The sequence below is a fragment of the Triticum dicoccoides genome, chromosome 2B, assembly GCF_002162155.2.
Source record: "Triticum dicoccoides isolate Atlit2015 ecotype Zavitan chromosome 2B, WEW_v2.0, whole genome shotgun sequence".
NCBI lineage: Eukaryota > Viridiplantae > Streptophyta > Magnoliopsida > Poales > Poaceae > Triticum > Triticum dicoccoides.
In genome coordinates this window covers 741787310-741803485 of record NC_041383.1, presented here as the reverse complement: position 1 = coordinate 741803485, position 16176 = coordinate 741787310, and the positions used below count along the sequence as shown (strand labels likewise).

General features: G+C 46.7%; 2 protein-coding genes across 4 annotated transcripts in view; one reads left to right on the top strand and one right to left on the bottom strand.

Moving 5' to 3' along the window:
* LOC119365997 overlaps window positions 1-1854 on the top strand; it is a 6777-nt gene extending 4923 nt beyond the window's left edge. For 2 of the 3 annotated variants that reach the window (XM_037631659.1, XM_037631658.1), the window contains exons 10-11: window positions 896-1055; window positions 1197-1854. In XM_037631659.1, the coding sequence (XP_037487556.1) occupies window positions 896-1055; window positions 1197-1494 (458 nt within the window). In that variant the 3' untranslated portion in view covers window positions 1495-1854. The remainder of the gene's footprint in view (window positions 1-895; window positions 1056-1196) is intronic. The other variant, XM_037631660.1, reaches the window with a different exon arrangement.
* Window positions 1855-2498: 644 nt separating this feature from the next.
* Window positions 2499-3399, bottom strand: LOC119368542 (ethylene-responsive transcription factor ERF003-like). Its single transcript, XM_037633776.1, has 2 exons — window positions 3282-3399; window positions 2499-3142 (listed from the first exon to the last, which is right to left on the bottom strand). The coding sequence occupies exons 1-2, from the start codon at window positions 3359-3361 to the stop codon at window positions 2755-2757; spliced, it is 468 nt and encodes a 155-aa protein (XP_037489673.1). The 5' UTR covers window positions 3362-3399; the 3' UTR covers window positions 2499-2754.
* Window positions 3400-16176: the final 12777 nt, after the last annotated feature.

Sequence of the window (16176 nt, the reverse complement as noted above, 5' to 3'; positions counted from 1 at the left end):
CTAACGTAGGAGCCAGGACGGGGACTCGAGGCACATCATCCATTTGTTGGGTCCCGTGAGAAGCTCTGCAAGGCCTCGGCGAGTGGGCGGACCCAAAAGGGCACCGACTTATGTAGACAAACATGTGTCTTTTTATTTCAAGCATTGGCATTTGCTTGTCAGGCATAGTGAAGTCGGTTACTTTAACCAACCAGCAGTAGCCGATTCCTGTGACCTAAATTTATTAAGATTGGATGCAGTTATGGCTGATTAAATTGACTGAAAATGAACTGTTCTAACTGGTGGTTTGGATAGTTTTTGTTAAAATAAGATCGTTTCCAGCCTTCTAGCTGATTTAAACTTTTGAATTGGTTGCAAACTGATTCGTTGGTTAGGCTCTTCTGGAGCTTGAGGTGTGCTGGAACTTGTGAATAATTGGTAGAAATCATGAAGGGCATCTCTAATGCAAGAAATGACCTCCAATTGAGAATCCAACCTCCAACTGAAACAACTATATTTAAGGTGCTTACATAGTTTACGACCTACAGAAGTAGTCCATGCACGTAAAGAGCTCTAGGCGCCGGCCTACCTCATGAAGCAGCAACACTGTTGTAACTTGCGAAGTTATCCATGGTTAACAATTTTTCCAAAACTACCGTCTCATTATTAATGGCTTGGGTTGTCCTTTCGGGCCATATATGGTAAACTTACTTTGAGCATGAAGAATTTTGTTAAGCATCCCCTCAACAGATCAACCATGTCCGGCAGGGCTTATTTTTGTTAGAATGTTAGTTGAATAATCTTGTCTGAAATAGCTGGAGTAGAGCTAAAGCAGAAACCTTTTCCATACAGTATCATCCCTTGCCTAACTTGATTTCTGTGTTTGTGATTTATTTCTATTGTTGTAAATTGATAGCTGCTACTGTTCACGCTTATGATGGCTTTGCTGATTATGGAACTGTTCCAGAATCAAGAGCAAAGGATGCAGCCCCCCAGATCCGGATGAGTTTGCGTTCCCTAAAGAAAAAGGTCCACACGAGTTTAAATGGGCCTACCAAGAAAATCTCCGCCAACGGGTAATGTGATATGTGCAAACCATTTTATATTCCGTCCACAAACTCACAAAGTTGAGTCAGTTATTTTGGGATGGAGGGAGTACTATTTGTAGAGTAATGTGCAGTTAGATGTGTGGCATTAATTGTGTCTTTGTGCCGCAGTCTTTTGGATCGGTCAGACGGCAACTCAGGGATAGAATCCTCGGGCAATGATAATCCCAGCTGCACTAACTCGAGCAGTGCTGTGCCTCCCAACAATAATGAGTTGATCAACTCTGCAGCTGATGCTTCAGCTGATAACTCCGTCGATAATGGCGCGAGAACGGTTTCAGAGAAACAGGCGGATGGTAAGTCTGTCGAAAACGGCGCTGGGAAGGATTCAGTTGAACCAGTAAAGGAAGACCCTAAACCAACTTACGTCAGACGTGGCCGGAAAAGGGCTGCTCGGAGGGCATCATGAAGAGGAGCGTAGGAGCAAGCATTTGTTATACCAGGTCGCAGTGTACTAATATTAACGGGCCCCAAGAAGGGGCGGTTTAATTAGAGCTAGTATTCATTTGATGGGATATCTCAGGTAAGTAACGCATCATGTACCCACGCCCATATCAATGTTGTATCACTGTAGGCTAGATGTGATTACTAGGTTCAGTAGCTGCTCTCATTCAGTCTCATCTAGATGTGATCTGTATTATCATTATTGTTATTTGGGTAGTTTGTGAAAGACGGTAGAACAACTTCTTCATCACTACTACTATTTGATTGTACTGTATTGTAGTACCATTGATTGACAGTGCATGTTATGCTTGCATTTGCCACAAAAGCATTGCCACCAGCCATCGCATATCTGTTCTGTTTTGGCATTCTATGATGGTCCTGTATCTATCTATCCATCTATCAACTCTAATGGCTGACGGATGCCATGTTCAAGCTGCCGTCGCATCCACGCGGCCGCTTTGTTCCGTAGCGGGCGACTCGTATGGGTCAAACTCCCCTTGTTCTTCTCCCCTGGCCCTGATTTTGCTTAGCCACGGAGAATTCCGTCCATGACGCCCTGCAATCTATCTGTCCATCTTGACTGCTCAAGATGGAATGGCGAGGACAGTTCGATCGACCGTAACATGGAGATGCATCCGATTTATCGGCCATGCAAGCGTCACATCAGTCCACTGAGAAAAGATCTGCACTGTGCTGCTCGTACCGGGAATATCTCGCGCAGTTTCCAGAGCAAAGATTATAGTATAACAAGAGAAAAGAGAGGAGGCTCCCCGACGGCCAGTTGCACGCTGCTACGCGACAGAGCAGGACACAGTTTTCACATCATGACCCAAATCGAGCCCCCTTATCCTGAAAGATCCCCGGTCCCCTTCCCGTTGCAGACAGACGCAGCACAGCACCATCCTAGGGAAAGGGTCCCCGGCCGGTTATTGCAATGCTGCCGACGACGACGACAAGGCCATTGCCCGATGCGATGATGCTCCTCCGTTTTCTCCGGCTAATGGAGTGTACATGATATGTGCCGTTGCTGATCCATGGCGGCTAATGGATGGATATGGGGTGTATATTAGTACTGGTTTACTGCTACATGTTATTTTTCTTTACCTAACAAAAACAAGTCGGGAGGGACGAAGGGGATGTTCTGATGGACATGGACATGGAGATGGACTGGCTGGCTAGCTAGGGGAGCGGCCGGTCTGGCTGGACGGTGGTCGGCGGGCTAGAGCTAGACGACGGAGCTGGAGCAGGCGGAGGGGGCGACGATCTCCACGGAGCCGTAGTGGGTGAGCTCCCTGATCATCTCCTCGATGCACTCCTCCTCCTCGTCCACGCGCTTGACGACGTCCTCGACCCTGTTTCGGCGAGCGGCGCCGCCTCCGGTCCTCGCCGCCTTGGCCGCCTCGACGTTTTGCACCGGCGCCGGCGTCGACATGCAGCATTTCTCCAGCTTGGCGCGCAGGGTCGCTGAGAGGCATCCGCCGCCGGCGGCGACACCGTTTGTGGAGGGGAAGTTGGTGCGCGCCGCGGGCCCGCTCATGAGCCTCGCCGCCTCGTCGTACGCCCGCGCCGCGTCCTCCGCCGTCTCGTACGTGCCCAGCCAGATCCTCGTCTTCCTGCACCCACCACCGCAGCCCAAAACGCAAACACACATCAGAACATGTCGATCGTACGTGGCGAGCACCTGCCACTCAAAGAAAACTGCACCGACAGAGGTGGAATCGCACAGGAATATAGTACAGTTTATGGACGTACATGAGCGGGTGGCGGATCTCGGAGACCCAGGAGCCCCAGTGCCTCTGCCTGACGCCCCTGTACCGCTGCAGCTTCGGCATCCCGGTCGATCGATCGCACGGTGCACTGGCCACTCTCTCGCCTGATGGCAGGTACGTCAGGTGCCGCGCCCGCACACCGGCTTATATATCGCCGCTCGGGGTCGGGGTCAGGGTCAGGGGGGAGGACGCGGGCGGCAAGAGATGGACGGATGCTCAGTCAGGCTCAGGCGCGATCTTTCTCGGGATATACGATAATCAACATGCGATATCGTGACATTGATCGGACTGGATCGATCGGTGTCTCAGTGAGGCCAAATGTAATACTAGTGCAGATTGATGATGGTTCATTAACGCAGGGCGCTGACCACAGCCTGTGGACGGATACGCCGCCGCATTAGTGCAGCGTACGTCCTGCAGATAGATAGATGGATGGATACAGGTACGCCACGTACGTACGTACGTATACGTACGTACGTACAGCAAGGTCAACACACAGCAGTACCACGGCGCGGTGGGGCCTACGTACGGTGCGACCTTGGTGCATGGACGTAGTTAAGGTCGCATGGCAGTTTCTGTGGCCACTGCCGCTGTTTGGTTTGGAACATCTGGCCGTCTGGTCGAGCTCTGGGCCTGTACAGCGGAGATGGTTCTTTTTTTGGAGTTGTACAGCAGTGATGTTTGAGGTGTCGGAGAGGGTGCAGAGGCCCACCACACCGTAGGCCAGTTACTTGATGTGGTGTGGACTGGGAACGGGAACGAGTCCTTTGCAAGTTTGCACACCCGAGTACCCGACTGCCAATTATGTTTCACTATCGCGTAGGGGTACCTGGGAGTTAGCTAGGTTTAGAGCCGATGGTCGGATGGTGCGCCATGCTTGGAGCACGGACAAAGGGCCTTTGTCGGCCACAAGAGTCATCCATATATTTCAGCCAAAAGAGGAATTTTTTTTTTTGACGTGCGATATTTAAGATTTGCTAAACTATATCACTCAGTTGAAATTTCCTACAAATCACTCGGATTTCAAATAGAGTGATTTGTTTCTAGATTGGTGGTGCCTCTCCTCCTTTTTTTTGCGGCAACTCCCCCCGTATCTCCAAGCGCCGAAGAAAATATATACGATCGGCATCATTGATATTGTCGCATTGATCAGATTAGATCGGTGCAGCAAAATGCACGTTAACACTAATTGAGGATGGATTCGCACCGGGTGCAGCGTATGACAAGACGCATTGGCGAAGCCAGAGGGTGGCCAGGGTGGTCATGGACCACCCTGAGATTTTGCCAGCGCAACCCATTACTTTAGCCTAAAAAACATTAGCTAGGGCAACAAAGCTCAATGAAACCTGATCATGGACAGCCCGACCCGACTACCCAGCTAAAAAAAATAGGACGGGTCAGGCTTACCTCTCGGGCCGGGCTCATGCTTCACTTTGTAGCCTGAAACAGAATTTGGGCCGGCTTTGGGCTTCTCTTTTATGCTTTTCAGGTCAGGTGTTTGGGCTTCCATGTGCACGTACTGAAAAACTGTGTTCGAGCCGAGCTTTTCGGCTTGTGTATGAGCCATACCTACGCTTGAGAAAATAGAGACATTCAGGCTTCGGGCCATGATCAAGCATTTTCAAGCCCGTTCCAAAACCCAACCCGACCCAACACATGACCAGGCTTAGGCCCAATCCGGCAAGCCCACAAGATGCCCCATCATTTCCTCGTAGAGTCATCAGTTGAATCCTTACAAGCGGCGGCGCGGGTTGCAGGCAGCAGGAGGAGAGCAAGGGTGTGGGTGGAGGCCGGGGACGCAAGGCGTGTGGGTGCGTGCGGCACAAGCATTAAGGTGCATAGCGGCAAGCTAAGATAGTGCAATCTTCAATCTACTCTTTTGTTTTCAATCTTCAATTTGTTTTTTGTAGCTCATGAACTAGCTAGTAGGGCTAGTGTTGAACCACCCCTCTTTGATTCGTAGTTTTTTTGTGGACGATGTATCTATTTTTGAGTTGAAATAAAGTAAGCCACGATGGCATTCCCTAAAAAAAAACTCCTTTTGAGGTTTTTTCTTTTTCTAAACTAATTTAGTGCATTTGTCAAAATTCGAATACATGTACTGGTTGATGAATTTAACATTTGTATATGTGCCCGGAAAAATGTCAATTGGACCACCCTGACCCAGATGACCGCACGCTAACCACACAAGCATCACAGCCACTGATGTGGACATGCTGCGTTTTAGTGTAGTGTACGTCCTGCAGATAGATAGATATGTAGTGTACGTACAGCATGGTCAACAGCAGCACCACGGCCCAGTGGGTCCCATGGTGTGTGATCTTGGTGCATGCACACAGCACTAACAGAGAGTCTGCCTGCCAGCTGCTGTGATCGCTACCAGATGTGGGCTGGTCAAGATCTGGGCTCTGTTTGACAGGGCCAAACGATCTAGCGGAGACGTCCGTTGGCGCTACCACACGTGTCGACGAGATGAAGAGGCCACGTGGGTGAATTCGTTCATGTGGCGCGTGTAGAATACGTGGCGGCCATGGGCCTTGCTGAAATGCATGGCAAAGGACGGTCCTTTGTCTGCCACAAGTCACCCATGTTTTGGGCAAACGAGGATTCTTTCTTTGACCTCCCGTGCAATATACTTCCTTCGTTTCTAAATGTAATCTACATCTTTTTTTTTACGGGAAACTTCGAGCTTTATTCAAACAACCTCCGCCCCACACGATCAGCCAAAACGCTGGTCCTGAAAAAGGCAGGAGGAGAGTCCATCCAACAGTCAGTAATTCCAAGGGTGCAAGCATGCTTAGCACACAAATGGGCCGACATATTGGAGTTTCTCAATACATGTTGAACATCAAATGAAAGAAAAGATAAGGCTAGCTCTTCTATTTCTAGTAATAATGGTGCTACGATGGAGCGCGGAAAACGTCGCGAGTGCCATAGCTGAACCAACTCTAAGCAATCTGTTTTCATGAGCACTTGTGAGAAGCCTCGGAGCTGTGCGAAAATCACCCCATCTCGCAAAGCATACACTTCCGCTATTAGGGGATCCGTGATATCAGGACATGGTTTACTCCAGGCGGTATACCTGGCCAAACCTCGGGCCGGGCCGGGCTTCGGGCCGGGCCTAGCCAAGCCCGACACAAAAAACCTAGGCCCGGCCATCGGGCCTGTGTTTCTGGGCCCGAGCCCGGCCCGAACACGTAAAAGCCCGTCGGGCTCCGGGCCGGCCCGGCCCGACCTTCAGAAAAATGCAAAAACGATGGGCCCGGGCCCGGCCTTCGGGCTCAAAAACTAGGCCCGAGCTCGGCCCGGAGGCAGCGTCGAGCCGGGCCGGGCCGGGCTTTTTCGGGCCGGGCCGGGCGGGCCGGGCTTCCCATGGCCAGGACTACCAGGCGGCAATGAAGGTTGAGGAAGTTCGTGCCACTCGCCCAGCTCCACTCTTATGTTCAATCACTGAGACACTGGCATCCGTGTTCACTTTGACCCAGCCTTGCTCAGGTGGCCTCCAACCATAGCCAGGTAAGACCTTGATCTGTTCCAAGGGAAGCTCCAACAAGGCAAGAGCTTCTCTTATGCGCTTGATAGACTGCGTCGGGTTCATACTCACTCTGTCATCTGTTATATTATTGCGAGAGGTCCATATAGCCCACATAACAGTGAAATTTTTTGCCCGATCACTCTCTGAGAACCGGGAGTCACAAAGAATATCCTTGCACCAAGTGATAGGATGTAATTCCGGTAGCTTGACCTGCAGCCAATTCCGTGCTTCTATCCAGAACATTTGAGCATGTGAACACTTGATCAATGCATGCATCAAATCTTCATCCGCTCCCACGCAAACTTTGCAACATGCCAATGTTGCAATATGCCTATACTGTAGTGTTCTCTCCATCGAAAGGATACCACGAAGGACCCTCCACCAGAACACACGCACCTTAGGTAGCACTTTGAGCTTCCATAGACGCATCCATAACTGCTTATTATTCTCTGAAGATTCTGTAATCGACCCTTCCTCTAGAGCTAAATGCTCGTTATGAGTCATTAGAGCACGATACGCTGACTTCACAGTATAGGAACCCGATCTCTCATGAGCCCAAGCCCATTGGTCATCACCACCTCCTTGTATAAGCGGAATGTTCAAAATAGCGTCAGCATCCGGTGGTATGAAACTATCTCGAACTAGGCCAGCTTTCTAGGACCAAGTCACATCATCGATCAAGTGTAAAACTATATTAATAGGTCCTGAACCAATCTGTGTGGAGGGCCGCAGTGATAGCTTGCCTGGTAGCCATCTATCCCGCCACACGCTCGTGGACGAGCCATTGCCGATCCTCTTGAGCAGGCCAATCTCCAATGCCGCCCTCCCGGCAACGATCGCTCGCCAAGAAGCCGAGGCATTGTTAGGAACAGTAGCATGCATGAAGTCCGTGTTCGAGAAGTAACAAACTTTCAGCATCCAAGAGCACAAGGAATTCGGGCTGGTGATGAGCCTCCAGCCGTGTTTCCGTAGCAATGCAATATTGAAGCGTTCCAGATCACGGAAACCCATTCCTCCTCTAACCTTTCGAAGTGACAAGGACTTCCAATCTATCCAATGCAGAGATCATCGATCAATTGAACTGCTCCACCAAAACTTTGCCATCGGTGAGGAGATGTTTTTGTGCACTTTGTTTGTGAGTTTGAAGCAGCTCATAGTGTATGTTGGTACCGCCTGTGCTTTTGACTTGATGAGCACTTCCCTCGCCGCGCAAGACACCATCCTTTCTATACCCCCATTCAACTTTGACCTCTCCCTTTCTCCAATGAAATCAAAGGTGCCTGAGTTGATCTGTCCAACTGCTGTGGGGAGGCCTAAGTATCTTTCATTGAAGGCCTCAACTGAAATACTCGTAGCAGTTTTAACCATTGCTCGTACTGGACTAGGAGTGTTTGGACTGAAAAATATAGAGCTCCTATCTCTGTTAACACACTGTCCTGAACACTCACCATAAATCCTCAGAATATTGTTTAGCCGCTCTGCACTCTCCAGCTTAGCTAGCATGAAAATAAGACTATCATCTGCAAAAAGTAGATGATTAATCCACGGTTACTGGGTGCACACTCGAATCCCCTTATCCACATACACTCCACCAAGTCTGTTTAATAGTGACGTGAAGCCCTCTGCGCACAGAAGGAATAGATAAGGTGACATGGTGTTGGGGAACATAGTAATTCAAATTTTTTTCCTATGATCATGCAAGATCTATCTAGGAGATGCATAGCAACGAGAGGGGAGAGTGTCCACGTACCCTCGTAGACTGAAAGCGGAAGCATTTAGTAACGCAGTTGATGTAGTCGAACGTCTTCACGATCCAACCGATCCAAGTACCGAACGTACGGCGCCTCCGTGTTCAGCACACAATCATCACGATGATGTTCCTCAAGCTCTTGATCCAGTTGAGGACGAGGGAGAGTTCCGTAGCATGACGGCGTGGCGACGATGTTGATGATGTTACCAGCGCAGGGCTTCCCCTAAGCACTACGACGATATGACCGAGGTGTTAAACTGTGGAGTGGGGTACCGCACACGGCTAAGAGAACAACTGTTGTGCTTTGGGGTGCCCCCTGCCCCTGTATGTAAAGGAGGGAGGAGGAGGCCGGTCTAGGAGGGGCGCGCTTATAGGGGGAGTCCAACTAGGATTCCCAATCCTAGTTGGAGTCCCCTTCCTTTTCCAAGAGGGGGATAGAGAGAAAGAGGTGGAGGGGGAGAAGGAAAGAGGGGGGGGGGCACCCCCTCCTAGTCCTATTCGGACCAGACATGGGGGGGCACCCTGCAGCCCTCCTCTCCTTTCCACTAAAGCCCATTAAGGCCCACTACTTTCCCGAGGGGGTTCCGGTAACCTCCCGGTACTCCGAAAAATGCCCGAAGCATTCCGAAACCTTTCCGGTGTCCGAACATAACCTTCCAATATATCAATCTTTAGTCCCGACCATTTTGAGACTCCTCGTCATGTCCGTGATCTCATCCAGAACTCCAAACAAACTTCGGTCATCAAAAACACATAACTCATAATACAAATCGTCATCAAACATTAAGCATGCGGACCCTACGGGTTCGAGAACTATGTAGACATGATCGAGACACATCTCTGATCAATAACCAATAGCGGAACCTGGATGCTCATATTGGCTCCTACATATCCTACGAAGATCTTTATCGGTCAAACCGCATAACAACATACGTTGTTCCCTTTGTCATCGGTATGTTACTTGCCCGAGATTCGATCGTCGTATCATCATACCTAGTTCATTCTCGTTACCGGCAAGTCTCTTTACTCGTTCCATAATGCTTCATCCCGCAACTAACTCATTAGTCACATTGCTTGCAAGGCTTATAATGATGAGCATTACCGAGAGGGCCCAGAGGTACCTCTCCGAAACACGGAGTGACAAATCGTAATCTTGATTTATGCCAACCCAACAAACACCTTCGGAGACACCTATAGAGCATCTTTATAATGACCCAGTTACATTGTGACGTTTGATAGCACGAGGTGTTCCTCCGGTATTCGGGAGTTGCATAATCTCATAGTCTGAGGAACATGTATAAGTCATGAAGAAAGTAGTAGCAATGAAACTGTAACGATCATAATGCTAAGCCAACGGATGGGTCTTGTCCATCACATCATTCTCCTAATGATGTGATCTCGTTCATCAAATGACAACACATGTCTATGGTTAGGAAACATAACCATCTTTGATTAACGAGCTAGTCAAGTAGAGGCATACTAGGGACACTTTGTTTTGTCTATGTATTCACACATGTACTAAGTTTCCAGTTAATACAATTCTAGCATGAATAATAAAAATTTATCATGATATAAGGAAATATAAATAACAACTTTATTATTGCCTCTAGGGCTTATTTCCTTTAGTCTCCCACTTGCACTAGAGTCAATAATCTAGTTCACATCGCCATGTGATTTAACACCAATAGTTCACATTTGTATGTGATTAACACCCATAGTTCAAATCGCCATGTGACCAACACCCAAAGGGTTTACTAGAGTCAATAATCTAGTTCACATCGCTATGTGATTAACACCCAAAGAGTACTAAGGTGTGATCATGTTTTGCTCGTGAGAGAAGTTTAGTCAACGGGTCTGTCACATTCAGATCCGTATGTATTTTGCAAATATTGTATGTCTACAATGCTCTGCATGGAGCTACTCTAGCTAATTGCTCCCACTTTCAATATGTATCCAGATTCAGACTTAGAGTCATCTGGATCGGTGTAAAAGATTGCATCGACGTAATTCTTTACGACAAGCTCTTATCACCTCCATAACCGAGAAATACTTCCTTAGTCCTATTAGGTAACTAAGGATAACTTTGACCGCTATACAGTGATCCACTCCTGGATCACTATCGTATCCCCTTGCCAAACTCATAGCAAGGCACACAACTGGTTTGGTACATAGAATGGCATACTTTATAGAACCTACGACTGAGGCATAGGGAATGACTTTCATTCTCTTTCTATCTTCTGTCGTGGTCGGGCTTTGAGTCTTACTCAACTTTACACCTTGTAATACAGGAAAGAACTCCTTCTTTGACTGGTCCATTTTGAACTCTTTCAAAATCTTGTCAAGGTATGTACTCATTAAAAAAATCTTATCAAGCGTCTTGATCTATCTCTATAGATCTTGATGCCCAACATCTAAGCAGCTTCACCGAGGTCTTTCTTTGAAAATCTCCTTTCAAACTCTCCTTTATGCTTTCCAGAAAATTCTACATCATTTCCGATCAACAATATGTTATTCACATATACTTATCAGAAAGACTGTAGTGCTCCCACTCACTTTCTTGTAAATACAGGCTTCATCGCAAGTCTGTATAAAACTATATGCTTTGATCAACTCATCAAAGCGTATATTCCTACTCCGAGATGCTTGCACCAGTCCATAGATGGATCGCTGTAGCTTGCACACCTTGCTAGTACCTTTAGGATCGACAAAATCTTCTGGTTGCATCATATACAAATCTTCTTTAAGAAATATCCATTTAAGGAATGCAGTTTTGACATCCATTTGCCAGATTTCACAAAATATGGCAATTGCTAACATGATTCGGACGGATTTAAGCATCGCTACAATTGAGAAAATCTCATTGTAGTCAACACCTTGAACTTGTCGAAAACCTTTTGCGACGAGTCAAGCTTTGTAGATAGTAACACTACTATTATCGTCCATCTTCCTCTTGAAGATCCATTTATTTTCTATGGCTTGCCGATCATCGGGCAAGTCCATCAAAGTACACACTTTGTTCTCATACATGGATCCCATCTCAGATTTCATGGCCTCAAGCCATATTGTGGAATCTGGGCTCATCATCGCTTGCTCATAGTTCGTAGGTTCATCATGGTCTAGTAACATGACTTCCAGAATAGGTTTACCGTACCACTCTGGTATGGACCATACTCTGGTTGACCTACGAGGTTCGGTAGTAACTTGATCTGAAGTTTCTTGATCATCATCATTAGCTTCTTCACTAATTGGTGTAGGAATCACTGGAACTGATTTTTGTGATGAACTACTTTCCAATTCGGGAGAAGGTACAATCACTAGTAGAAAACAGGGCTACCGTTCGGCCCTGGCCAGCCCATTAGTCCCGGTTCTTCAAGAACCGGGACCAATGGGGGGTATTAGACCCGGTTCGTGAGCCCAGGGGGGCGGCTGGGGCCTCGTGGGCATTGGTCCCAGTTCGTGTGGAACCATTTGTCCCGGTTCGAGCCACGAACCGGGACCAATGGTACTCGCTACTGGCCCACAAGCATTGGTCCCGGTTCGTGGCTTGAACCGGGACAGAAGGTGTGTCTTTAGTCCTGGTTCATGCCACGAACCGGGACAAATAACTTGCCTACATATATCCATCGCCGCGGCAGAGCACTCCACAGTGCTCTGTTTTTGTCAAGCCGGTGAGGGGAGGGCATTTGGGTGCTCTAGTTCACCTCCTATGCACATGAGGTGTTCGATGAAATGCCCGAGCCACACTAGTTAAGCTTTCTCCTCTCGAAACTCGACCTCCGAGCTCCATTTTCAACGAGATTTGTCTAGATGTAGCGGTCCGTCACGCCCCGTCCCCGCCCCATCTTCACCGTCGTCGATCGCCCGCGCTGATCTTGTCGCCGGCACCACCGTGGTGAGCCTCTTGTTCTTATCTTCTTTCTGAAAGAAAAAAATTCTGACTTCAGATAGATACTTGTCTAATTTTCTTACTTTTATTATTCCTTGTTATTATATAGTGCGATGGTTTTGGTATCCGCCCCCGTCGGCCCTCATCCTGTCTATGATTCAGATGTGGTATATATTATCTTTTCATAACTATTTGGTTCATTTTTTGTTTATGACAATTATGCCGACCAATGTGACATAGATTGTATTTATCTAGGAGGTTGTTGAACCGGAAATTCCAACCGACCCTATTGTCGAGAGGTTAAATTTAGTTGAAGAAGAAAACAATTACTTGAAGGAAAAAATAAGAAAAATTGAGGAGGAGAAGATGATATTGGAGTTGCATGTTGCGGATGTCGTCGATGATCACAAGATCAAGATGGATGCTATGCGGTTGAAGATTAAAAAGATTAGAAAATATGCCATTTATACCGAGGCTTGGTATCATTATGCAGTTGGATCAGTTGTTACCTTGGTTGCGGTTATGATCGCATTTGTTTTTGCAATAAAATGTTTTACATAATTTCAATGTATGGTTTAATTAGATGCTCTGGAGAGCTATATGTTGTTCAATAAAAACTATGTATGTACTTTGGTTTTAATGCTCTGGAGAACTATGTATGTACTTTGGTTTCAGAGTTCATTTCAAATGCTTTTCAACTTCATGGTCTTACAGCTTTGAATGGTGCATTTTGAACACAGAAAAACAAGGGAGCTCAAATAAGTTCAAAAAAATTGAAATCCCTTTGTAACAGACGAGTTTCCGTATGAAACCCCGATACTTCGAAGGAGATTGTACGTTTTGTACACGAAGTGCATCCAGTTTTTGCCGTAAGCCTCTCTACTTTCTTGCACATGCTATATGGGTGAAATGATGATACCATGCCAACTTGGGCTAAAAAAAATTAAATAATATATTTTTTTATGAATTTTCAGAAAAATTAGGCTGGATACAAAAAGTTCAAAAATAATACACCGTCGGCCCTCTACTGGCCGACTGTGCCTAGTCAGCCCACAACAGGCCGACTGGGCCTAATCGGCCAACAGGCCTCTCGAGCACAGGCATGGGGTCCAGTCGGCTTACGGGAAGCTGATTGGGACTAATCGGCCTTTTGTAAGCCGATAGGTGCATGGCCGATGCAATCGTACGTGGGTTCGAGTCTTGCGCTGGTTACCATGGCTTGCGAGGCTAGCTAGCTGGCAATACGGTATGGTGCATGTGGCGACGGGGATCAAGGACGAGTGCCTGAGCGTAGCTATCCATGCGTGGCCTGATGTCGTTGTTGACTAGGCCCCGATCGCTCCTTGCAACTACTTTCCGTCGGTCGACCGAATGCGTACCTACACTGGCTAAGTACTACGACCTGTGGATTGCTTTTCGGCAAGACGTGCGAATACACAAGCCACGCTTGATCGATTCTTTCAGGAGACAACACGCACATACGTAACAAGCTAGCTACCGAGGCCTGTTGTATCGATCTTGACACTAGCTAGTTGATTAATCGGTATTGCCAGTTAATGGTGTCATGTCTAAACCGTATGTATTATGGAATCGGTATTGCCAGCTAGCTAGCCTCACAAGCCACGCTAACCAGTGCAGGACTTGAACGCACGTACGATTGCATTGGCCATGCACCGATCGGCTTACGGGAGGTCGATTGGTCCCAATCAGCTTTCCATAAGCCGACTGGACCCCTGCCTGCGCTCGAGGAGCCTGTCGGCCACCCATAGGCCGAAAGGCTACCAATCGGCCTGCTGTTGGCCGATTAGGCCTAGTCGGCCAGCTGTGGACTGACTAGGCCCAGTCGGCTAGCAGAGGGCCGACGGTGTATTATTTTTGAAAATTTCATATCTAGTGTAATATTTCTGAAAATTCATAAAAAAGTGTATTATTTAAAAAAAATTAGCCCAACTTGGAACCTTTTCAGAGTTCATTTCAAATGCTTTTCAACTTCATGGTCTTATAGCTCAAAATAATCAGTAAATGCATGAAAAATAACAAATGAAGTCAAAAAGGGTTGTAAATTGATGATGTGGCTTTGAATGGTGCATTTTCAACACAAAAAAACAAGGGGGTTCAAATAAGTTCAAAAAAATTGAAATCCCTTTGTAACAGACGAGTTTCCGTATGAAACCCTGATACTTTGAAGGAGATTGTCTGTTTTGTACACGAAGTGCATCCAGTTTTTGCCGTAAGCCTCTCTACTTTCTTGCACATGCTATGTGAGTGAAATGATGATACCATGCCAACTTGGAACCTTTTCAGGGTTCATTTCAAATGCTTTTCAATTTAATGGTCTTATAGCTCAAAATAATAAGTAAATGCATGAAAAATAACAAATGAAGTCAGAAAGGGTCGTAAATTGATGATGTGGCTTTGAATGGTGCATTTTGAACACATAAAAACAAGGGGGTTCAACTAAGTTCAAAAAATTGAATTCCCTTTGTAACAGACGAGTTTCCGTATGAAACCCTGAAACTTCGAAGGAGATTGTCTGTTTTGTACACGATGTGCATCCAGTTTTTGCTGTAAGCCTCTCTACTTTCTTGCACATGCTATGTGGGTGAAATTATGATACCATGCCAACTTGGAACCTTTTCAGAGTTCATTTCAAATGCTTTTCAATTTCATGGTCTTATAGCTCAAAATAATCAGAAATGCATGAAAAATAACAAATAAAGTCAGAAACAAAATAAAATAAAATAAATAAGTAATTTGAAACAAAATAATATAAACTTTAATAAAATAGATAAGTAGAAACAAAATAACTTTAATAACATAAATAAAATTTATGAAACTAAAATTATCAAAGTATTTTCTGTTCAAAACATTATAAGCAACTTCTAGTATTATTGAAACTAAAATTATATAAAATTCATGCAACTAAAATTATCAAAGTATTTTCTATTCAAAATCATTAAAAGAAAAAAGAATTTTCATAAAGAACTTTTTTTGTTAGAAACTTTAATAACAAAAAGAATTATCATAAAATAAAATTAATAAGTAATTATAAACAAAATAAAGTAAAATAAATAAGTATTTTGTTGTAAGTAGAAACAAAACAAAATAAATAAATTAAAAAAGAAAACAAAAAAACTGGGAAAAAATAAAAAATTTGCCACCAACTGGGCCACCACGGCCTGAATACGTCTAGAAACCCATCCAGAAGGCCCATTAGGCAAAGCAGTAGCAAGTAGGCCCGTAAGCCTGCAGTGGAGAGGAGCTCGAGAGGGGTGCGGCAGTGGGGCTTATAAACCACTGTGCGCCCCTCTCAACTAGCGAGGTGGGACTAAACTTTGGCCGCGACGCGGGCAACACAGGGGCCTTTGGTCCCGGTTGGTGGCACCAACCGGGACTAAAGGGGATGCATTGTTACCGGTTGGTGCCACGAACCAGTACCAATGCCTTTGCTATATAAGCCAGCAACCGTGAAAATTTCATCAGTTCTTCGATCCCTCCGACGACGCCGCCAGGCTGCCCGAGCTCGCCGTGCCTCTGTCGTGCCCCCGACCACGCCGCTGTTGCCCCGCCCCGACCATGACGCCGTCGCCCCTGCCCCCCGACCACACCACGCGCCCTCGCCGTGCCTCTGCCGCGCCCCCGACCCACCCCGTCGACGTCGCCGTTGCCCTCTGCCCCGTCGACGCCATCACCCCTGCCCCGACCAC

What these genes read in the sequence shown, in the direction of transcription:
- LOC119368542 (XM_037633776.1), bottom strand. Translation starts at nt 3,361, where the DNA reads ATGCCGAAGCTGCAGCGGTACAGGGGCGTCAGGCAGAGGCACTGGGGC. An exon ending in GAGATCCGCCACCCGCTCAT is followed by an intron (nt 3,143 to 3,281) that starts GTACGTCCATAA and finishes TGGTGGGTGCAG; the next exon opens with GAAGACGAGGATCTGGCTGG.